At 39.1% G+C, this 24,613-nt stretch overlaps 2 protein-coding genes across 13 annotated transcripts in view; one reads left to right on the top strand and one right to left on the bottom strand.

Moving 5' to 3' along the window:
- The window catches only part of LOC111563568 (gamma-aminobutyric acid receptor subunit alpha-5-like), a 37,403-nt gene extending 22,032 nt beyond the window's left edge, over window positions 1–15,371 (bottom strand). The window contains exons 1-6 of the mRNA XM_023262685.3: window positions 14,757–15,371; window positions 14,083–14,164; window positions 13,148–13,272; window positions 11,557–11,624; window positions 10,063–10,283; window positions 3,670–3,752 (exon numbers count right to left, since the gene is read on the bottom strand). Of these exons, the coding sequence (XP_023118453.1) occupies window positions 3,670–3,752; window positions 10,063–10,283; window positions 11,557–11,624; window positions 13,148–13,272; window positions 14,083–14,164; window positions 14,757–14,772 (595 nt within the window). The 5' untranslated portion in view covers window positions 14,773–15,371. The remainder of the gene's footprint in view (window positions 1–3,669; window positions 3,753–10,062; window positions 10,284–11,556; window positions 11,625–13,147; window positions 13,273–14,082; window positions 14,165–14,756) is intronic.
- The window catches only part of LOC111563566 (gamma-aminobutyric acid receptor subunit beta-3-like), a 157,532-nt gene that overhangs the window by 91,842 nt on the left and 41,077 nt on the right, over window positions 1–24,613 (top strand). For 7 of the 12 annotated variants that reach the window (XR_004846730.2, XM_035944669.2, XM_035944667.2 and 4 more), the window contains 3 exons: window positions 17,217–17,264; window positions 19,442–19,533; window positions 19,655–19,722. Coding sequence is in view for 10 of the 12 variants with exons in the window: in XM_035944667.2 (XP_035800560.1) it covers window positions 17,217–17,264; window positions 19,442–19,533; window positions 19,655–19,722 (208 nt within the window). In the remaining 2 variants the exon portion in view is untranslated. Of the gene's footprint in view, window positions 1–10,277; window positions 13,344–13,373; window positions 13,892–17,216; window positions 17,265–18,885; window positions 19,337–19,441; window positions 19,534–19,654; window positions 19,723–23,013; window positions 23,218–24,613 lie in introns of those variants that run through there. The other 5 variants (XM_035944668.2, XM_055008417.1, XM_023262679.3 and 2 more) reach the window with 5 other exon arrangements.

The raw sequence follows: 24,613 nt of genomic DNA, 5'->3' as shown, positions 1-24,613 counted from the left end.
GCTTGTAACCTGTGGCCTTTTACTGATGCAGATGTTATGTGACTGTTGGAGCTGTCAGGGTTTTTTTTTCACACAGTTCATTACATAGTTTGCAGAGTTTTTTTTTTTGTGTCTGGTGCACCAACAATTCTAACTTTTACTGTTGTGCCTCTGCAGATTTGTTAGTGGCTGGCTGCACATTGTTTTGAAGTCTTACAATAATACAGGCGGTGCATGTGTGGAATAGTAACTATTTTCACTTTAGATTTGACTCACTGATTACCATGTACAGTAGAGTTACTCTCCTTAGTGGATAATTTCAGTGTACATTTGAGAAATGTAGGGCTGGAGGCCAACAGCTAAATTAGCAAACCAGAAGAAGAGATTAGTTGCCCTTTACCTGGAGCGGACCTCCAATGCTTTAATTGCACAATAAATCAGCACCCTGTCACAGAGCAGTGGATACATGGATTTCTGAAAGATGGATATGAATGCATACCTTAAGACTATTAGGATAAATGTAGCCCAGGACTGTGCTTATTCTGTACTTTAAAGTGCCCCTCGTGTCATTGATTGAACCCCAACAAACTAATCTGTTTGTATTGATGTTACAAGGTTCTATTAAATGGCAAAAAGTTTACAAAACATACACAATGTACAGATTGGTCAATAATTATTTATAGCTGGAATCTAAAATTAGGCATCATAATACACAAAATATGCCACCGAAACATATAACTGTTATCAAAACAGATGGTAAAACTAGCATTAACAGCAAAACTGAGCACAAACTAAGGTAACTGTACTGTGGCTGTGAAATTTCCGCAATTTGGCAACGTAGTCTAGAAGCTGCTGTCACACATGCCGCCCTCTGTCACAGATAAACAGTTAAGACAGCTACAGTAGATCAAATTAAAGCTTGTTCCGTTGCCACAGCCTTAACTGATCCTACTGTTAAATACAATTGAAACATATTCTCTCAGTTTCTTATTCTGCAACTGTATGTAGTAGAACCAATCCTGGTGAGGTAACCAGTGTTAGCCTAACAGAACTGCCGTCTTAGTTTTAATAAAGTCTAAATTCATGTATTATATTAGAGAGAGAAACAAAAGCAAGACAGATTATAAATAATGTGTCTTAACTGCTTGTAGTTACTGCGCTCCATCATGACATTCTGAAAATGTGTGGACAGATTTAGTTTTTCTATTTTTTTTTTTTTTTTGCATGGGGGATTAAATTTGCAGATTTTTTTCTTACACAGGACATCGTCTCCTTTTATCCCCTCTGACGACAATAGTAAACAGTGGCCACAGTCAAAATGCTGTCTGGTGTTATCACAGATTGCTGGACTAAAGTAACGTTTCTGCATGAGTGCTCCAGAAGAGGAAGTTGGATTCTTTTCAATTTCTTTTTGCAGTGGAGGTGCGATAGAGCTTCATGTTGTAGTAATGATTGTGGAGGTCTGGCAGGTGATCGGGTCAAACACAGAGGCAACAGATAATCTTCTACACTTTCCTTTATAATAGCTGTCATTTAGTGTTTCCATCAGCACATCACTCCTGTAGCATTCTTTCACCTTTCACATGCAGGGCATTACAGCCTGGTGATTAGGTTAGAGTGGGAAGGCCCGGCAGCTCCTTACACTGTAATTGGATTGCAGTCAAATGCGATTCTCTTACATAGTGAGTGTGTGCGGACTCAGTCTCGCTAAAATCTGGGGATAAGAGGCTCATCCTGTTAGCCCGACAGACTCCCTAGGTGTGGCATTTGGCCAACTCTGTCTTTAAATATCCCCTGGGTCACTCAAGTTTCTAAACATGTTGTCATTAGTAGGACACACAGGCCAGCTATGTTAAGGAGGCACTGGGGGAAGCCCTTCCGATCATTAGCCTAATTATGTGTGGGAGAACCTGCGGTAATCTCTTCTCAAGTTTTTAATAGTGGTTGTGAGGAAGGACCATAAATATTGATTTAGAAAGCTGCCCATACTGGTGGTATTACATGATACAATTTGCAACAAGTTTGAATAAAGTCACTGCAACCGATACTGTAAAACATGCCAGTTATTCGATTAAAGTCAGTTTATGAACCTTTCCCATAAGAATAAAGTGTAAATGCTGATCTCATGGTGATTATATACAGTTTCAATAAAAAGCATTCACCCACCTTGGATGATTTCCCACTTTTCAACACCCAAATCATGGTCAATGTAACTATTTTTTTTTCTAGGAATTTACAAAAACAGACTTCTGAAAAGTAATGTCAATTAATGAAAAATGTAAAATGTAAAACTAGTGTTAGTATAAAATATTCATCCGATTTAAAGACTCACTCACTTAATTCAACTCAGGTGCAGCCAATTGGTGCTAGAAGTCACACAATGAGTAAAATGGAGATCATCTGAGTGCAGTGAATGTGGGTCAAGTGCTTCCAGTATAAAGACACCAGAATCTGGAGGGTCCATTTGCTGATGAATCCTTGTTCTAACTACACCATAAAGGCAAAAGAAAACTCTAAGCAACTCTGTGAAAAGGTTATTAAAACACATATATCAGAGAATGAATATGAGAAAATCTTCAAGTCAATGAATATCCTTTATAGTACAGTTGAATCTACCTATAGCAGGACATTGTGAAAAGCATCTTAACTGTGCAAAAAAAAAAACACCTAAAAAAAATCTATGAATCCTCTGAAGAAATTGAAAGCTTCAGCAACTGAAATGCTGTAACCTGGATTTTTTTTACTAATCACAGCTTTATAGGCAAGTGGCAAGGAGAAAGCCACTGTTTAAAAAAAAAAAAAACATTAAATCTCAAATAGAGTTTGCCAGATGACATATAAAATATTCTTAAATCAACTGGAAGAACATTCTTTGGTCTAATGAAGCCAAAATGTAGCTTTTTGGCCATCAGACTAGACACTATTTTTGGCAAACACTGCTCATCATCACAAGCACACCATCCCCACTGTGAAGCACGGTGGTGGCAGCATCATGATGTGAGTCTGCTTCTCAGCAGCAGGCCCTTGAACATTTGTGTGTGTGTGTGTGTGTGTGTGTGTGTGTGTGTGTGTGTGTGTGTGTGTGTGTGTGTGTGTGTGTGTGTGTGTGTGTGTGTGTGTGTGTGTGTGTGTGTGTGTGTGTGTGTGTGTGTGTGTGTGTGTGTGTGTGTGTGTGTGTGTGTGTGTGTGTGTGTGTGTGTGTGTGTGTGTGTGTGCGTGCATGTGTGTGTGCGTGTGTGTAAATATATATTGAAAAGTAATAAAAGGGGAAGACTTGCAAGGAGGTGAAAACTTTTCATAGGCACTGTATATTGCTGTGTCAGTTTGCTGACTATATGATCCTTCTCTACTTGCTGCTGTTCACCATTTTAGCTAAATGCGAAGGCAGTTGTTGCATGTCCATCTTACAGTAGTTCTTGCTGTAGCCGCTGCTGTTCAATAAAATGTACAATCTTGCTTTAAATATGACAGCGAACTCAGCAATCTTGATAATGACTTTTCAACTGACTCCCTCCCGAAGTAGTGATGCATTAATTACCCAGAATAGTATCTTATTGTTCTCTGAATTTAGATAAAAAGTTTGGATTAAAAAACACCAATATAGCTCAATACAGAATAACAGCCAGGATTAGTATATACTGTTGTAGAAGCAAATATATGAATATAGAAGTGGACAGGGAATTTACTCACAGCTGCCAAACTTGAGAGGGCAGGCGTGTGCGTCCATGGGGAAATCCTCCAGCTGCATGGGGCACTCTGCTGATATGGTCAGTCTAAGGCGAAACACATGCAGAACAGTGTGTCTATTAACCGTGCAGCATACATGTATTATTTAACACATCGTGACATCGATGAGCAGCATAGAAATCAGTTAGTGTCTTAATTCGAATCTTTGCCACTCTAGCGAGCTTAAACAGTGCACCACACAATTACAGGAACAACTACAAGTGCTAAATCACAGTAATTACAGGGTAAAAAGCACAGTTACAAGGAAGGTGGTTGTTTTACCATCTTTATAATATTCACCTTTGAGCCATCAGCTTCTAAAAGACAGAGATATTTGGAAGGGGAAATGATTTGACGTACATTTTAATCAGTGTCAGCATCAGCAGGTAAATTTGCCAGATGATTCATGACATTTTTCCTCTCGTAACAAAATAATGCTTTAGTTTCATGCAGGGTTGCTCGCAAGTGCTGTTCTTCACTCTCTCAGTATTGAAGTGACAACACTACCACCTAGTGGTCAGAAAGTTTCCGTGCTGTATATTTGGTCATAAAATATTCTCAATGAACTTAACACACTCTCATGCAAGTCGTTTTTTCTGTTATATGAAGCATTTTTAATCCTCTGTCTTTTGGTAGACATAATTTGAATTGCTAAGGACTTTATGTGGACATGTTTAATTCACTCACAAAACACAATAATAGCTTGACAAATCTTGTTTGCTGTTAGTCATTCAAAGCAAGGCGTTATCATTTTTTTTGCTGCCATGACGGTACCTCATAGATTAACAAAATCAAGCATGCAAATCAACTGCACACACATCATAATTACTCTTTTTTTCTCGCTATCTGTCCTAGATTGAATCAAATCCCTCTGGGTATTTTTGCTGTTTGCATGATGATAAATAGTAATACAGTGATGTTATGATGTAGATTCACTGAAGTTAATGGGCTGGATAAAGGAAAATTAAGCAGCATTGATACCAGAGCACAAAAAGTACATTCTCATGATATTAAAGGTTTGGTTGGGTTTGTTTTCTGCTTGAACTATTCAGGCATCCCTCAACATTAGTTACAGATTAGCAGATGTTTTCTCCTTTACTGAACTGAACTGTAATCTTAATGACAATTGTGTCACTGGGGATGTCGTCAAATCCACTTGAGACATGTTTTTATGCTCCAGTACCTCCTGTGTGTACAGTATATATCTACTGCAGGAGGTTTCCCAATTATCATAAAGGTGTGTGAAGCATAACAAAGTGGGATAAGAGGCCACTTCTCGTCCCTACAGAGACGACTGTTTTGGGGCTCAGCTTGCTTTCCACATCAGTGCAGTATTATCCAATTGCTTTACTGTGTCGAAACAGCTCAAGGATTTTCTGTGAAGGAGAGGAAAGAGTGTCTTTGGGATAAATAAATGAGAACATGGCTGTCGGCTATTATACCATGTTCTAATTATTCCCGTTGCCTTGCCCCATTAGCAGGGATGGTTGTAAAGAGAACAGAAACCTAAAATAATCCCTTTAAAGTCAAAATCTGTGTATCTCATTGCAGGTAGAAATTTAAATATTACGGCAAACTAGCAGATTAGATTTAGTCCTACAATTCTGTCAGCCTATAGCTGGTATGGACAGAGTGGAAAGCCATACATCACAGAGCTAAAACCCCAGAAACACACCAGCAAACAGGCCTTCACACCAGTGGGAAATCTAAAGTTTCCAATACGTCTGACCTTGCAGAAAAGTTGAGAACTTGGACAATATGACAAAACAGTCTGAGTCAAGGTGCTTTATGCTGTATTAACCACTGACCCACCATGCTGCATCTGTTTTTTTCACACTAGAACACTTTTTTTTTTTTTTTAAATATCCCACTTTGTATCATATACAGTTGGTTTCATGGGGTTATATAATGTATCTAAAGTGTGAAAATAACAAAATGAAGAATTGTTAGAAGTGCTAAAATGGTTGAAAATAAGGTGGCATTTTCAAATAGAAAGCTATAAGTCTACAGGCAACAGTGGCAGCATGAATGAGAACTCAGCTGTACCTAATGATAATGGTGTGTAAGGCACTCACTGAGTGAGTAATATAGCAGTTTCAACCAGCTGATAAAGCTGCATATGTTGCAGACTATCTGGTATCCGGCTATTATGGCTGCCATCAAGCCTGTATACATTAAGCTTGTGGTGTGTTGTGAATAGTGGCATTTTATGAATTATCCATGGAAACAAATGCATAGAAATTTGCTCCATAAAACCAGCTGCTTCTCCTCTGAGTAATGGTTTTCAAATGAGGCGGCACCACAGTTGCATTTAGGGGGAAAAAAGGATGAGCTTTCATTGACACGGTGTAGAAATGTATGTATGAAAGAGAGACATTAATGACTGTCATGTGCATTTATAGGACAGTATGTGTGCTTCTTTTTCCTGGGTGTGTTCATGTGCTGTATGTACATGTACATCTATAAAACATCAACGGTACTTGGAGATATGAATAGCTCTACTTAGCATACATGTATATGGATGCCAAATAGTGTGCTAGAAAAATATGTCCACTTGAGTGAGTTTTCTGTTGACTGTGTGCATGAACCCACTGCCTTTATGTGAGGTAGTTTTTCGCCTGTATAGGCTAAGATAAATCTTTCTTGTAGATCACTGTAAATCATGTGAAACCGATATAAGCTACACTTATATTAGATAAGAAGGACTTTTTTCTTCAAATGTTCTGTATACAAGATTTTGAAAATGAACATAGCAGCAAATAACTATCTTATGTATAAAGGTATGGTGAAGAAATTGTGTCCTAAGCAGAGAATGATGTCAAACTTAATCTGAGCTTCTTTGTTCTACGTTTTGGATGCACATAAGTCCCTCCCTTTGAAACTGTTGGCCCTCCCAGGATTTATTTACATAACGGATGCGGCCTCCCACAGCGGACTGTAAAATCAAATGTCAAGAGCATTCAGTGATGCCCCTAGTAGCCAAAGAATTTAAAAACAAGCATTTCATTTTCATTATTTACCAAATTTAAGTTAACTGTTGTATTCTCAGCTCCGCATGAGCGTCTTTACTGCTATTTTATGACTCACTTCTGCTGTTCCTCCACTCCGCTTCATGCTCTGCTCCATTCCATGTTTTCTGTTTTATCTGGACAATGGAGTTACGGTGAAACAGACACACCGAACTGGAGCAGAGCAAAAGGAAGACATGTCAGCTGAAGATAACGCTACTCTTAGTTTATACTAACTCATTACAACCATTCAGTGTATTTTACAGTGATAGCGGGGATGTCGTGATTGGAATATGCTTTGTTTCTCTCGTTTTCACAGCCTTTCTGGTTGTAAGTGGAAGTAAATGGAAGGGTGAAGTATGGCTGACATTCCTGTTTGTTTTAGTCTGAGATGTTGGTGCTCTGTAGATACCCAGTGGTTGTGAATTTTGTACATAGCACCTTTGTACAATCAGCTTTTTGTTAATTTTGCTCATTTTTTGTTCGTGTTCTTTGGATTGCTGGAGACTCCTGATCATCTTTAACTGCTTAAAGACATACAGTCTGGTCCATACATATTTGGACATTGACACCATTTTCAGCATGTTGGCTCTGAACATCACCACAATGGATTTGAAAAGAAACAATCAAGATGTGCTTTAAGTGAAACTTTAATTTGATGGTATTTACATCCAAATCAGGTGAACGGTGGAGGAATTACAAAACATTTTATATGTACCCTCCACCTTTTTAAGGGACCAAAAGTAATTGGACAAACTAACATAGCCATGTATCCAATCTCACTTTAAATATTTGGCTACAAATCCTTTGCTTTTGAAAAATGTACCCAACAGTTGATTTGTCCACACCTAATGTTTTTTTCTATCTCTCTGGTGGCTTTGTTTTGATTTTTCAGCCAAATGATGATTTGCTTCACTGGTAGTGACAGTAATTGTCCGATTACTTTTGGTCCCTTAAAAGGGTGGAGGGCACATACAAAATTGTTAACCTGATTTGGATGTAAATACCTTCAAATTAAAACTGAAAGTCTGCACTTAAAGCACATCTTGATTGTTTCATTTCAAATCCATTGTGGTGGTGTACAGAGCCGACATGCTGAAAATTGTGTCAATATCCAAATATTTATGGACCTGAATGTACATAACATTGTTTAATCACCCCGATTTTATAAGAATTTCTTCTAAACAGGATGTTGAACTCGTGAAATGTTTCTGAAGCAGCACTAAATGAGGCTATTTGGATTTTTCTTATGTGATAATTGTTAAGTGATTTCACTATGTGTATATATATATATATATATATATATATATATATATATATATATATATATATATATATATATATATATATATATATATATATATATATATACATATATATATATAAATAAAATGTAAAGGTTATCCCTTATTTACATGCTGGCTTTTAAAAAGGTCTGAAGAGCAGTAAGTGTCTGGTTCGATTCACAGCTAGAGGCCATTTTCTGCATGTCGATCCCCACAATTCCTTTCTTCTCCTCTGCTATGAAATAAAGGCATAAAAATGCCCCCAAGCATAGTCAAATCTAACAGCATCATTGCGTAGAAGGCTGAAAAGAAACAAAAACAATCATCTCTAGTGTACATATTTGCCTTATTTACATGACAGTAATACATACGTGCAGTGCAAGTGGACAAAGTGAAGACCACTGATGTTAGCTGTAACCTGAAAGTACCCAGATGGCCTGTGTGTGCATGTGTGCGTGTGCGCGTGTGTGCGCGTGTGCGTGCGTGTGCGTGTGTATGTGTGCGTGCGTGCGTGTGTGTGTGCAGGAAACAACATCAGTGCTGCTGCCTGTGGTTAAGCTCTGCTGGTAATGACAAGCACAGTACTGTAACAATCAAACGATTAAAAGCAACCTACTGCTGCTTCATTTCTACTGTGGCAGGGAATCTGATGCCATTTTTAGATTGTGGAAGCACAGCCTCTCTCTCGTTCTCTCTCACTCTCTCACACACTCACACAGATGCATAGTATATGTGTTTTTCCATTCTGACATACAGTAGTACATGTACGCATAGATTTCCATAAAATTACTCATATGGAAATGAACAGACACACACACATTGGCACAATCCCCCACTGGTTAAGCCTCGAGGTCAAAGGTTATTGTCACTATGACTGATTAGTGCAGGAAACATGCTTGACACTCACAACGTGTGTGTGTTTTTTGTGTTTGTGTCTGATGCATGTGACAAGAGGTGCCTATAAATACGCCCTTGTTCGGATATGTATATATGTCAGGGTGCTTGCATATGGATAATCTGCCCTCCATCCAGCATTATTCTCCCTGCGGGTGGCACTGCTATCAGAAAGAGTGCTCTCATCCATGATGCAGTCACTCTTAAGTCCTACAGCTACAGTAACTCCTCAGGATAAGGACAGAATTATTGTAATTCTCTGGTCAAAAGGTCACTCGGAGACCTGGTGGTTACACTTCAGATCTGCTAACTGTACAATGATTTATCTGTCAGAGGAATAGTGTATTGACTCATTTAATGTTTTGCCTCTTTTTTTAAAAAAGCAATTCTGTGTAATAATGTGCTGTACTTGTGTATATAAAAAAAAAAAACATGGTGGTTTAGTTTAAAGTGATCACCATCTGGAGTTCTTTGTTGGCCTATTTCTTTTGTTTTTTTTTTTTTTGGCTTTAATTTACCACTAAGTTGCTGCCAATAACTATAGTTCACAATGAGGTTGCTTTTCATAATAAATGATCTCCCTCTGTAGCTTTTTTTTTTTAAATCCTGCATTTAAAGAGACACTTCACTCTTTTTTTATGTGAAATAATTTGCTAATATTAATTAAAATAAACAAACAAACAAAAAACAGAAGAAACTAAAGACTTGAAAGAAACACTTGTTATGTAGGGTATCTCCCTCGCTCTGAAATGAATATGGACTTTTTCCAGGATTACTGAAATGTCTCTCTTGGCCACTGGGTGTCACTGTTCTCCTGCAGTCTGAGTCCCAATCTGAGGATTTCTCTGCTTACTGGCTGCATTCAAAGCTGTATTGTTCCACATTGACTCAGCTGCCTCTTCTCCTCATTTTTCTATACTCTAAAAAGCCTTTTCTTCACTGCCCTCTGATAAATGCTGAAGAACAGATAAATAGGAAGCGTCCTCAGTTCACTGAAGGATTCTGAGACTCTCAGAAATACTGGACCTTGAACCTTTGTACTTCTCTGACGAGCAAGATATGTGAAATGGATTTTGAAATGCAGCAAGTGCAAAAATGCAACCTTGGGCACCGAGTGGTTTATAATAAGGCTTGTCGTGGCGCAAAGTTCCTGCTCACGGTTGCCCTACCTCATAGTGTAAAGCAAAGTGCCGTCATCCTGCAGCCTCAGCAGCTTGTTGGGCGTGGTCATGTTATGAGCAATAGACTTCTTGCCATTAAGGAAGAAAGTATCGGGAGTCCATATGTTGCTGGCCAGCAGGTTGTTTAACGGCAGCATCTCCATGGGCCCTTTGAAGCACAGGCGCTCATCCTTCCAGCTCTGACGGAAGAACACGTCAATGGTGTATTCCTGAGACAGAAGAAGAGGTTTTAAGGAAGAGAAATGGGTTCTTTTTCTGTGAACAGTCACAGTTTGTGTTAAATGAATAGAAAAAGACCCAAAAATGAGCAATAACTTTGCACATTTAGCTCAAAAATACTGGTGAGGTGTGGACTTTTTGGACCTAGGAGTCTTTTCAATGTGATGTCAGGAAACTGCACGCCGCTCTGGCTGCTCTGGAATTATTTGATCCCAAACGATGCTGAAGGGATGCCAAGGGCGAAAGATCTTCCTCTGGCTGGAATGTTAACTGCATTATAAGAGATGGTTGTCTGTTTTACTCTTCAGCTTCCGAAAAGCACTTTGCATGGTGTTTATTTAGTGTTACGGCATCATTTACTGATGTAGACTCATACAATTGGGGCATTTCCTCCAAAGAATTCCTCAATAAATAAACGGGTTTTTCCTTCTCACATTTCAAAACGTATTTAGAGTTACATCAAAAACACATTTGTACAGAAAGAAAAGCTATTTTAACTGAGCAAAATGACAAACCAGTTCCTCTTTATGTCCTCATGAATCACCTTAGCTTTTACAGATATAGTGATTAAACATCGCGGTGTATAAATCCATCTTGAATTTGCTCATGTGTGAAATATCGACTCGCTTGAAGCTCAGAAAAACAAATGACCAAGAAACAAATACAATACTCCACCCCACAGAATAATGACGCTGTTAGCAGACTGACATATAAGCTTTCATGGAGCGCAGAAAGAGCTCACGTCTCATGCCACAATTCATTAATCAATCATGCTCTTCTGACACTACCTTTCTCGAGTCAATTATAGCAAAGTGGCAAGTTTGATCACTGCTGTGTCAGAGTGTGCCAGGGATATGGCAGGGTGTAATGGAAGGTTTAATGAAAGAGGAGATTTAATGCATTTTGCCATCCAGGTAGAACTTTATAGTTCATAAGAGAGCGGATTAATAAAGAGATGAATCACTTGGAACAAGTTGGAATGGGCCAGCCACATTGCATTAAATCTTAAAAGTTTAAGTCATCCACATTAATTTCGTCTCATTTGCAAGTAGCCAAAAAAGAGCTAACTTCAAAGACACAACTAGGGCATGGGTGTACTTCCAGGGAATAGCAGGAGCAGCGGTACCAGTCTCATGAAATGTAAATATAGGTTTCAGTCTAAAAACAGAGTTTTCTATACGGGCTTCGGATGTCTACGTGTGTTTGTCCAGCTCAGCCAATCTCTCTCTGTGTGTCTACAGTGTTTGCCATCGATGAACTCACCATCTCGGTGTCAGACACGGGGCCGAAGCTGGTGACAAAAATATTTGTCTTGATCTCTGTGACATTTTCTGTGGAGAAAGTACAGTTGAAAATGTATGAGGTGTGAGGGGGGTCAAAGAAAAGCAATGAAAAGCAATATAATTTTAGTTTCAGTGCCTTCCTCGGGTATTTTTGACGTTGGACACAGTGGCATAAGCTGTGTAATAAAACTGAAAATGACATTTGTAATGAATTCATTGCCTTTTAACTGTTCAAGGCTGATCAATATTTACAGCAAATGCCATCAACAGACAGTTTATGCGCTTGTGTTCGATCTTAAATAACGGGTGAAGACACTGACTTTTGGAGCGTAAACAGAAAAAAATTAAAATCAGATTAATCTGAAGATTAGCTAATGAATTAATGAGTCCATCACAGTTTTCCACAGCTCAGGTTTGCATCTTCAAAACGGTCTATGTTTTGCTTAAAAAGGTCACTAAATAATTAATCGATCCACGGCCGATCCACAAATTACTAAACAGACTACTACTGCGACTCTAGTTCCCATTTTGACAATATTTGAACAAATTATAAGTTTCTTCTGACATTGGTGCATGCAAACGGTCAAGATATTGATCAATAAAATCAGTTTATAGCATCAATATTAGCAGCAGTTGGAGAACCCCCATCGGCCACAGAACAGACCAGTGCCTTTACAAATCTAGTCAGCTTCATTATTTCAGGATCATGATGTGAAAAGGTAGCACCTCATTTCTATCATTTGCACCAGCAAAATCACACAATCTCTATGAATATAAATGTGGTCCTAGAAAACCAGGATTGGTCGCTGTGTGGAGAGCAGCTTGTTGAATGCTGAATGAAGGTCCAAATGTTTTTTTTTTTTCTGGTATATATTTATAGGCCCTCTTGTCAAGGTTAGCAACCGTTACCAGGATGTGAGAGCAGGGTTTTGCCATGACACATCAGCATGAAAAAGCTCTTGTTTCCATCTATTACAGGGCAAGTACTGTATGTACGTTGCAAAAAAAAAAAAAAAGTGTACGCAGACCTGTGTCATGACGACGAAATAAAGAGCTTGTAGGAATTTAATGGATTATTAAAGAAGGAGGAAATAAAAAGCTTTCATTTCAAAAGTCTCTTGGCAAAAAAAAGAAAAAAATCACCCTCTCTGAATGGCAATTTGTTGGCTCTCAAGGTTATCTCCTGTTGCCAGGGTGAGGAGCGTGAATAAAACACCACAGCACACTGAATCCAAGCTGTGTTGAAGATGGCTTGATTGATTTACTCTCCCCATCATGGCAGCGTTCAAGAGAAGACCGCCAGCATTCATGATCCTCAGAGGGACCACAGCATCTGACAACAACACGTGTGCCATCACCTTAACTGACGTGGAAGCAAATTTCACATCTACTCGCACCGTTTCTACCCCAGCATTTGACCATTACCCAGATCATGAAAACTGAGAAGTTTGGGTTAGCAGGCTGGTCTTATGTGGCAGTATGAGTAAGATTACTGTCTTTTTTTTCAAGTTGGAGCGCTCTAAATGTTGCATTAGCGGAACAAAACTGAGAAAAAATGGCCCTCAGCTAACCTCCAAGACCCGGCCGGAGCCTGTTGTCGTAACCATCGAGGAGCCCGTCCAGGATCCTGGTGAAAACTGTGCTGTTGTCGTTGGCGCCCGTCTCCTTCTGAGCCTCCGAGGATGACTGGCAGAGACTAGGAAAGGAGAGGAGATGTGAAGGAAGCAAGGAAGCGAGAAGGAAACTCTGAGCAGAAACACCATCCTGGTATTCTTTAAACTGCAGGACATCGAACATGACATGGTTATTGTGATTAATTAGCTTGCCGCATTAAGGACAGGCTTGTTGTGATTAATTATTGAACATAAGTACTGCTTACAACTACCAGTACAGATAATTAAGGCTTTGACATGTGATCCAAATACAAACAAATGAGTTCCCTCTCTAAATATGGCAAGAAGAGAGGCATTATGTCTCTAGTATAAGCACGTTCTTTGTGGCTGGAAAACGAGGAAAATTACACTCTTTTTTTTCCAGCACTGCGCTCATACACACAAAAAAGATTTGCCAGGGAGAGGAATTGAGGAGACGAACAAAGGTTATATCCTAGATTTGAACATGTGATCTAAAAGCCATCGATCTACTCGGATGAAAGTGGACTATCCCAGTGATTTACTGACAGCTTTGCCAAAGATCTCTTTTGCTTTTCTTGAGTGCAGGACGGCCACTTAAGCAGTACTGTAGCAGAGTGCGGCTCGGATATGCAATCAATCACAGAGGCGAGGGCAAAGCTGGCAGGAACCCTCAGCGAAAAGGTGCATGAAATTCCAAGAATTTCATTTGCTAAATTGTGGGCAGTAGGTCAAAATTTGTGGCAATGGCACTGAAAATTAAACTTTGTGACTGTGTTCCCCACTTTAAGACCACATGCTTTCATATTAAGACTACAAAATAGCATTCAAACATTTCAGCAATAGTTTTACATGTGTTTTATCCATTAGTTTACCTATTTTGGCATCTGCAGAGGAGCAGGAGGGAAAGGATGAGTCGTGCCATCACTGGAATTCTGCTCACTTTGTTGTTTGAAGCTGTAACACACATCCACATGAAGAAAGACACACAAAGAAAGAAGAATACTGCATCACAGAATCTCTAGATACCTTCACCACAACACAAAAGAATGTGTGTGTGTGTGTGTGTGTGTGTGTGTTTTTTTTAACTGACTCTCAAAAGGCACCAAAACCAACATGAGGAAACTCTTTATTATCTCACTGCATACACAGGCAGACCATTACAGGAATCACTAAATCAAGTAACGGGACAATCTCTTGCTCAATGAGGCTGCAATCTGCAACTCTTCCAAAACATCTGCCTCACGAGCTTCAGAAACAGCACAGAGGCTGGAAGATCACGAAGAACAGGCAAACAAATGAATTTAAAAGGGAAAAGAAAAACAGGCAAATTATTCTCTGCAGTGTGATTCCCATTGTGTAAAGCTTCCACTGCGTTTGAAAGCAGCGCATTACAATTCATACGGGCCACCCCCCCTCTCCTTTCCTTCACCATCACCTTTTCCCACTCTCTCCATCACAAAAAAAACCCAAAAAAACATGAATCTTATTCCTATTTGCCATGCTGTGTCTAATCATAAAAGCTAGAGGGAGAAAAAGGGGGTGCTACCTGAATGCAGATCCATCACCACCGGGGTTTATTTTGTTTTCTCCCCTCCTCCAAGAGCGACTGGAGGATGCGGGGGTCTCCGTCGGCAGTGCTGGAACTGGACGATCAGGGGTTCAGTCACCTTATCTCCGGGCTTGTCGGTTGTCTCCCCTCCGTCTCTGTAGCTTCTCCACCATGGGCTGTTTGTCTCTCTCTCTATGTCTCTCTCTCTCCCAGTCAGCGGCTCCCCATCTCCTGTAGTAGTCTGTCTGCTGCTCTCCTCCTATCGGCTCCTTTGCCTTTTTTACTGCCTGCTGCACCGCGTCTCCCGCATCGCCTCCAGAGGTGTTGCAGCAGCAGCAGCATCAGCATCACACGGGCTGCCTACTCGCTGTCGTCCGCCAGCCTCCCGACACAAGACTGGATTCGCTCCACATTTTTCCCCGTGTCTTTTGCTACACCGCCTACTGCCGGTGCGAGAGAATGAAGTGCCGCAACAGAGGCTGATAATTTTTTAAATATGTGCTCCCCATTGGTGGGCAGGAGGAGGAGGAGGCGCGCCGACGGTGCAGCTGATGGGGACAAAATCAGGTGCGGGCTTCAAACCCTGCTCCTCAATTCAGCTACAGCTACAATGACGACGCCTTATCGTCAAGTGAGGCCATTAAAGAAGCTGACGAACCACCAGAGCTTGCTGAACTTTTGTCAGATGAATTCAAACTCCTCTGACGGACAAAGTAGTTTGACAGAAGCACAAATATTTTCATGCATTAACCTTTTCTCTTAGCATCTCTCCCACCTTGACATCCAGAAATATTTAAAAATGTATTAGCTAAAAAAAATTAAATAAAAAATAAATAAAAAATACCCTCACTTTTACTGAACAGTTTCAAAGATTAAACTGATACATTTTACCTATTGTTAGTCATATTAAACTTAAACATTGTTTTTAGATAACTAGTTCAGCTATCTAGTGCCAGTTAAATCTTAAAACCATTGCTTCTAGTTAATTCAGCTGTTTCAATCAATTATCTGTCTGTCTGTCTGTCTGTTGGTCGGTCGATCGATCGATCGATCGATCGATCGATCGATCTATCTATCTATCTATCTATCTATCTATCTATCTATCTATCTATCTATCTATCTATCTATCTATCTATCTATCTATCTATCTATCTATCTATCTATCTATCTATCTATCTATCTATCTATCTATCTATCTATCTATCTATCATTTCAACTCAAAACTGTTTAAACACTGACATTATTTTAAATGCTAGCTAACTGTTTCAACTATTTACATTCACCGAACTGTTCCAACTTTTAGTCGACTAAGTCACTAAAACGGCAAAATATTATGTTAAATGTTACATGTAATGAGCTATTTAAGCAGTTTTTTTTGTTGTTTTTCTTTTTGTTTGTTTGTTTGTATTGCTTTTGTTTTAGCTAATGTTCAAACAGTTGTTCCCTTCTTTGAGGTTAGCCAACATTTAGGGTAGTTATTTCAACTATTTAAACACTTCAGTTACTTTTAAGGCAAGCTAACTGTTTCAACCATTTACTTTTACCAAATTGTTTTAGCTTTTGGTCTACAAAGTCACTAAAACTGCAAAAAAAATAAAATAAAATAAAATAAGCCATAACAAAATACAAAAACAAATCCATGTTGGTGGCATTGTGGTATTTGTGTAATATCGCAGCCCCTTTTCAAAATAAAAGTCTTCTACTTCTTTTGTTGAGGTTGTTGACAATATTGTATGGGACATATTTTGGGGGTGTAGAGAGTAAGACATTAAATAGAGAATACTGACGAGTACGTGAGTAAAACAACACAGCGCCATCGCCAACAAACTGCATTTATTTGCATTAGTCAACTCATTACTTTTTTTAAACACTGTGCCTCATCACCCATTAAACAAGTCCTCCTCAAAGTCGTTATCATCCTGACGGTTGCCATAAGAGGGTAGCCGAGCTCCACGTTTCGTAGACAGTAATTAGTGTGGGATATTTAACCTCCCTCCACGCTCTTTAATCCGTGTGGAGATGTGGCGTGTGGACGGGGAGCTGCAGCCGGAGGAGCCAGAGGAGTGTGTGTGGATAGATGTATGGATGGATGGATGGAGGGGGAGGACGGGGGTTGAAGAGGGGGAGAAAGGGGGCTGCTCCTAGAGGAAATCGACTGCCATTCAATACTGTATTCCCCCTGCAGGCATCCTACTGTTTTACATTCCAGCTTTACTACTGTGCAGAAACAGACTGCAGAGGTCAATTAACTGCAACAAGAAATGCAGCAGGTCTCCAAAACTTCAATAATAATAATACATAATGAGCACAATAAAGTCAAGAAATCACGACGAAACTAAATCTCTCCAGATGGCGTATGTTTATCACCATAGTTGTGACAGGAGCGTTTTCACTGGCCGCCAGCGTTTTTATAATTAATGATGTCATCACCTTTTTTCGTGTCTTCTTTTCTTTCAGGAACGCTGTTGACGGAAACAAGAAGTTATTCGCCATCTATGACACGAGGTATGAAATGTCACAGCAGCACACACACACACACACACACACACACACGGGGGCGCGCATTGTCCCTTAATGAGGCTCCCCGACTGTGTCCGCGTATACACACGCGCCCCCCAGTTATCCGCGGGATTTCTGGACCTGGGCTTCAATTTTGCCCGAGCTAAATAATTTACGGTGTAGCTCCACATTTGAGATCAGGAAAAGAGGCCATTAAAGACGATTAACAGGCTAATCAATCACGAGCATCGATTAATAGGTTGATGAATGCAGCCTGTCCACACTCGATATTGTTCAGGTCCCGCCATTTTTATAGGAAGCACTGGGGAAGGGGATTGGCGCAGATGGCGTGGGGAGCACTGTAAAAAATGTCAATTTTACCCAAGGAGTGTTGCTAAGGTAGGAGGCAGTAACTTGATTAGAGTAATGATCTGTTTAAAATGAAGTAAAAAATGAAACAGATTCTTGAAATTAAAGCGATCTCACCTAAATGAAACAAACACTAAAGGTGCGCTTTGCTTATTTTTAAACACAAAGTCATTTATTTGTTTTGAAAGACATTTACCAATCAGAGAAGCTTTTGATTATGAGAAATGTACATTGTAATACTTTATAACCCTTCATTTTTAAAAACAATTTACTGTTGTTTTACATATTTTCTGTTCTGTGTTTTGTTAAATTACTACTACTGAACATAATCACAGGGGGAAAAAAATACATGTTCACTATGAAACACATGACAAAACTATAAATAGTACCCACATCAAAATTTATCATTTTTAGAATTTGTTCTTTTACATGTTTCACTGTAAAATTACACCATTTTTAGTTTAAATAAGCAAAAAAAAACTAATTATTTATGGATATTTTGCCTTATTTCTAAAATAAATAAATACATTTTTAAAAAATAAAAAAATGAGGATTGAAAAAAATAAATATTTCTTTTAACCGTTTTAACATATTTTTCTGTTTTTGTTTCATTACAAAAATCTAGTTAAACCACTGAGAAAAGTAATAAATTACACATTAAGTGTAAAAAACAAAACACTATAAACAATGTCCACATTAAAACTTTTTTTAACAAATAGTAATTTAATAATAAATGTTGTAATTCAAATGTCACAGTTTTATAGATATTTGTTGTAATTTTCACAGTTCCTTAGCAGCAGTTTTTGAGGGTTACAGTATTCCACCATTTTTTACATGACATATTTTGCTATATTTTTTTTCTGGTGCTTTTGCTGCCCGATTTTTTTACAGTGTAGCATCAAGCGTTTTTGACAGAAAGTCAATATATCTCGGTCTCTGCTGCTCCAGTTGTGACCATTCCTGTTTTAGTATGTCTCTGTGAGTCCGGCTACTTAATCAAAGGGTGTCACTAAAATTACATCAGTGGTCCTTTAAACACTCACATCAGACTTTTCAAGAGGAATTAAAATAATCTAATGACATTTCAAATATTGGAAATTCAGTTAATTTGCTTTCAAAAGGAGCAAAACTGTTTCCCTTATGTCTTCATGAAAGAATAAAAAATAAAAAGCTTGAAAGCTCAGAGGACGGTGCAGCTACTGGTGGGTATTTTTTTACAGTGTGTTAAGTGTTGGGCTTCGTCTCTCATTTGAACGAGCCGAGTGCCTTCACCGCCACCACCAGCAGCAGCAGCATCCCCTGCATGTTCCCTCCTCATCAATATGCGCTTCAGCTCCTGAATGTAAGAGCCTCTCGCACAGTCAGAGACGGCAAAGAAAAGCGGAGCCAATATTCATGCCAGGGAGGCGATGTCAGCCCATATTTCACATCTGACTCCATCCACAGCGAGCTGCTGACTTTTCCGCGCCTCAGTCGACTTTCTCCTTTTTGGTTCAATCAGTGGATTTACTCTTGATTTGAGGAGCGTCCGGAACCGTCTGTTGATTGGGGGTTCTTCGCTGTTGTTGTTGTTGTGCTTGTAAACAACGAGAAAAAACATCTTAACACACAAAAAAACAGGAAATAGTGATGTTTGCTTTGCAGAGGGTTCGTCAATTTCGCGTCTTGTCCGCACTGGTTGTCGGTTCGATTGTGTGTTGCGCAAAAAGGTGAGCGCTTTTGTCATGATTGAGGAGTCAAGGTTATTGGCCGGACTGATTGGTACAGGAGTCAAGGTGACGGTTTCTCTTGTGTTTTCTCTGCTGTCATTTCAGCGTCAATGAACCGGGCAACATGTCTTTCGTGAAGGAGACGGTGGATAAACTGCTGAAGGGATATGACATCCGACTGAGGCCGGACTTTGGAGGTATGCGCCGCATTCACCCCCCCATTAATCCTCAGCTTTATTTTTGGCGCCATTCACAGTGTTGTGGTCAGGTGTAGAGGTGTAGGCCTGCATGCATAACCAGCTGTTTAACCTCTTCCAGGGGCCCCTGTTGCAGTGGGCATGAGCATAGACGTGGCCAGCATAGACATGGTGTCAGAAGTCAACATGGTGAGTGGATTTACATCACACAAGCCCTGTTTCTGTGTTTACTCAACCAAGTAATGCATGCAGTCCTGCCCCTATCTCACCGCTTATACACTCCTGCAACATGATTTCCTTGCTTACTTGTAGTGGGAAGCCTTTTTTCCCTGCTGCTCAGGCCATTATGTGATGGTGAGATGGATGGGCTGGGTTTCCTGTAAGCAATAAAACTGCCTTATCTCACACTCTGCCAGCACCTTACGTATGCAGAAGCCTGGGTGTAAAAAGAAACAAAAAACCCCACAATACAGCTCCTTGCTTCTGTTTCCAACAATGCTGATCCTCAGCCAGTAGCATCGACTCACTTAGAGAATAGATTAAAGCTGCAGCCATGACTTTACAATCAATACAGTCCACATGCAATGCATGTGTGGCGCATACACTAAAGAAAAGGGTAATGCTTGGAGCTCTGCATTTAAATCTTTTTTGAAATTGACAGCTAGAAGAAATTACCGCTCTCCCTTTGCTCTGCTTGTTAACCTCCGGTGCTACAGCTAACAGTGTCCTCCTGGGAGGTCCTCTGAGCAGACAGCTATCAGAGAGCTCTGATTGGATTTGCTAATTTGTGAGCTGTATGCCATTTTTTTTCTTCTCTTTTTGTTGACACGTGTACCTGCATGCAGGAAAGTAACATCAGGCTATTGTATCTTAAAATATCAGCCGACGATGACCCAAATTGCACTGGGAAACGGGTGGCAAAGTATCGACCGCCACTGGCTATGTTTTCTTATCATTCGTAGACAAAAAAAATCTCATTTAAAACTCTGGCGCCAGATTGAATGCTGGACTTTGTTTGTAATTGGTTTGGATTTGTGACGTTTACCTACTCGCCGAGACCAGATTAGCACCTCTACACCTTTCACGGGCCACTGCCTGGGCGGGTGCAACTATTATGACTTTTATGAGAAATGGTGACTGCCAAGCCTCATGTGATTTCACAACAATACAGATGATTTCTGCAGTCAAGGCCAGGTCAGTGAGAAATACGGTAGATCACACCTCGACCTCTATCTGTGAATGCAATCAACTCAGATGACAGAAAGGTGCACAAGGCATCATTTCCCACACACAAAGATGATCCTGCCTTGGTCTGTTACAAAGAAGAAAAGCTAGATTTACAATGCACCATGCATTATTCGACTGTGTGTGTATGGGTGGGTGTTGATCAATACTAATGACTCAATGATTACTTTACCAGTTAATTCCTGGCAATCGACTTTCCAGGTAGTGTTCTGGTGCTCTATGCACTTTTACATTTCAGAACGCTTCCAAATGAACCACTTCTCCATATATGAACAGTATATACATAATTCAGGAAAGGTAATTTCTGTACAACCTGTGTTTATTTTTAAGCGTGACCTTTTCCTATCACTGAAGCCTTTCTGTCCAGGGTGTATGACATGGGTAAAATCCTGAGCACTGTGAGTGGTTAGATTCAGACAACTGAGGATCTAGGTTGTGGCTGAGTAGTCACAAAAATTATGTCTTTTCCGAAACACTTTTCCTTGACCTCGATGGAAAACGGTCAAAGAAATCTGTGAAGTGGAGTTCATAAGGAGACAGGAAAAGACAGCCGCGGTTTCTAAGAGGATCTGACTGCACTGACACTACAGGCTATGTAACCATGTGACAGTGTACGTTGTCGACATGGGTCTGCCATGGATGGTGCAGCGGTTTGAATGTTGCTGCTGCAAGGAATTGTGGGACGGCATTTTTCAGCGTATCCCATCCTAAAGGAGATAAGAAAGGAAGCACCGAAGCACTTTTAGAGAAGTCCATCAGCTTTCACCGTTTCTGCCACGGGTCATTTCACTCAGTTAGGGACATTCCTCAGACTTTTCAACTGCATCTCTGGTTTCGGTCAAAAGTTAAATGTCTCATGCTGCAAATCATTATTGATTAGTGCTAATTAAGCCATTTTTAAATAACTGTGCAGCTGTTGTCATGATTGATTCATCAGTCATTCTTCAAGCAAAAATACCAAACCTGACCCAGTTCCAGTTTCCCATTTGTGACAATTAATCAATTATAAATTTGACTATTACATGTCCAAAAATTGTAAAAAGTACCAACTGGTGTAAAGTTATGTTGCTGGGTTTGCTAGTTTTGTCCATCAGCAGTCCTAACACCCAAGATATGCAGTTTACTATCATATAATACATCAAAAAATAGGCAATACTTTCAATGTGGTTGTCAATTTTGCTTTAGAAATAACAAATCTAAATGGTTGCTGATTATTTTTCCACCAGTCAAGTAACTGTTTAGTTTACTTCTTGCTTCAGGTCAAAGCTCAGGCCACAAGAAAGTTTTCATCATTTTCTGTGATTTGTTGATTTGATATATTGGGTTTGATTATGAACTAAAAACACAAGTTATATGATAAAGCTGTGATAAATAGATTGAGAAGGGACATAATGCAGCCAAAGAAGCAGAGAAAAAGCTGTCTGTAACTACAACGGCACAGAACTCTTGTTCCAGTGTTAATTTTGATATTTTTACATTTTCAATACATCATGTTTTAAAACATAATTAACTATATATATTGATTATTATTATTATTATTATTATTATTATTATTATTATTATTATTATTATTATTATTATTATTATTATTATTATTATTATTATTATTAATAATAATAATAATAATAATAATAATAATGACTTTGTTTCATATCTTTAAGATACTGCAATTATTCAACCACTAATAATTATTTCCAAAATTGTATATAAATAAATAGCACATAAATGCACAAAATAAACTTGATTTCTTGAATATACATTTATTGAAATAATAGTTTTTAAAAAAGAATTGCCTAAGCACATCATGTGACAACATAGCCAACTTATATTTACTTAAACCTGTACTTTTCAGCCTTCAAGAAACTTGAAAGAAATAATTTTACGACTTTTTCAAATTTTTATGCTTCAATTTGATTTTATTCATTCATATTTTCTCGGTTACTATTAATAAATCATTATTTTATTAAGTTTATGACATTTGATGAAAGACGTCGTAGCGTCATGACGTAGTGCTGCTGGTCATTTCGCCTACGTCAGAGGGACGTCTGCACCACGCCGAGCAATTTGTAAACAAAACAGAAAATTACTGTAAAACTATGTATTGCTACAGTAAATAGTAATAAGTATGTTTCGCGATACATTGCTGTAGGTTTTTAAAATTGAAGAAGTTGATTCTGGGTTAAGTATTTACAGGTTTAATGTTTAATCACGGTGCGAAGTGAGCCGCTCAGGTGACCGCAGTTCTAGTAGGTCGCGCTATTACAGTTTTCTAGGCTAATTTCTAGCGTGAACGAGCCGTACGGTAACTTATTCCTCATTTAGCTCTGTGTTTGTAAGGTTGTAGGACTGCCACAAACTATTTGTCAGTGAGAATGAACGGACAGAGGGGTTGAGAGTTGACCGGGTGGTGGTCGGAGCTGATGAGCGTCCTCCAAACAGGTGAGTAACAACAACAGCGCAGATTACTGGAACTCTGCGTAATGTTTCACTCTGCTGTTTACTGTACGTGAAACTACTGCTCGGCTGAATTGTTTCACAATATTGCGTGTTTTTTTTGGTGCTACTTTTTTCTTCATATGTGGCAATTAATTGTATTAATAAATCGACGCCGCCACCATTTTGTTCCGACATGTACGTCACGTCCGTCCATGAATAATGACTACTCACTAAAATGTTATTAAAACAGTTGTTATTTTTTTTTTAATTACAGTTGCCGGATATGTATCAAATGTACAGGGAACTCGGATTAATGAAAAAGAAAGTCTCTTCCCTCGATAGAAACAGTAATATTGCTGTAATACTTTAAGAGCAACTTGCAAGCTGAAGACCACAAGTAAATAATTTTTTAAGAAGATTAATCAGGGGCCAGATTTTTAACAGTAAGTTCAGATGTGAGCTACACTACCCTTTAAACCCGCAACAAAAACACAACATATATAGTGAGATTTACTAGGCACGATCGGTTACGGTTAACAAGAAATGTAGGTTGAGCTGTGAACTATAATAACATTTAAAGCAGTTTTTGTAACTGAGGTTTAAACCTGCCACACTTTTTGTAACATTGAAGAGGTCATAAATGTGGATTTCTATGCATACAGTGGTCCACAGCCTCTTTTTTTTAGAGACTAGGGGTCAGAGAGACCAGGTACAGACAAAAAAATAGTAAAAAGTATTACAGCCTCAATGAGAAATGAACGTGTTTGATGAGAAGCAGTAGAGGAAGTCTCTTGGTGAGTAATTGACACTTAATAATCGAAGCTAAAGTTGTGTTATATCTCAGTATCATAACGTTTGTTATCACATATGAGAGTATAACAGAATGAGGACATCTTGCTTGTCTACACTAAAATCAACACTGCATTTTACAGTGTCACATGACAAAGGGAGAGGTGAATCTCTGACAGATCCGTAGCCTTTACTGCTGCCTGTATGAGAACCAGAAGCTGCTGCTGATAGTGAAACTGAGGCGGCTATCAGTCTCACACAGTCCAGATTTAGACATCCCATCCAAAACTCCATCATATCCCTGGAGACTTAATCCTCCTGTCTAAAATGAGGGCTGCATACGACTGTGTTTTTCTTCATATATGACACAGTGAAGACTCTTCACCTTTAGTTAAAATTCAACTTGGAAGTTGCTCTTTAAGATGCACTTATCCTGTGTTATTAACTTCTGAGTACATTTTATCTGTGTTTATAATCCCTGAGTAGCTGCTTTCACGGCCGGGGCATTCAAGCAATGTTTAATCTTAGTGTGACCGTCTCTTGATTTAAGTTAAACATTCTATACAGTATGCAATAGGACAAACAATAAAAACACAATAAATATAGGAAC

This window comes from Amphiprion ocellaris, chromosome 24, assembly GCF_022539595.1.
Source record: "Amphiprion ocellaris isolate individual 3 ecotype Okinawa chromosome 24, ASM2253959v1, whole genome shotgun sequence".
In the NCBI taxonomy this organism is placed as follows: Eukaryota; Metazoa; Chordata; class Actinopteri; family Pomacentridae; genus Amphiprion; species Amphiprion ocellaris.
This window is presented reverse-complemented; position numbering and strand designations above follow the sequence as displayed.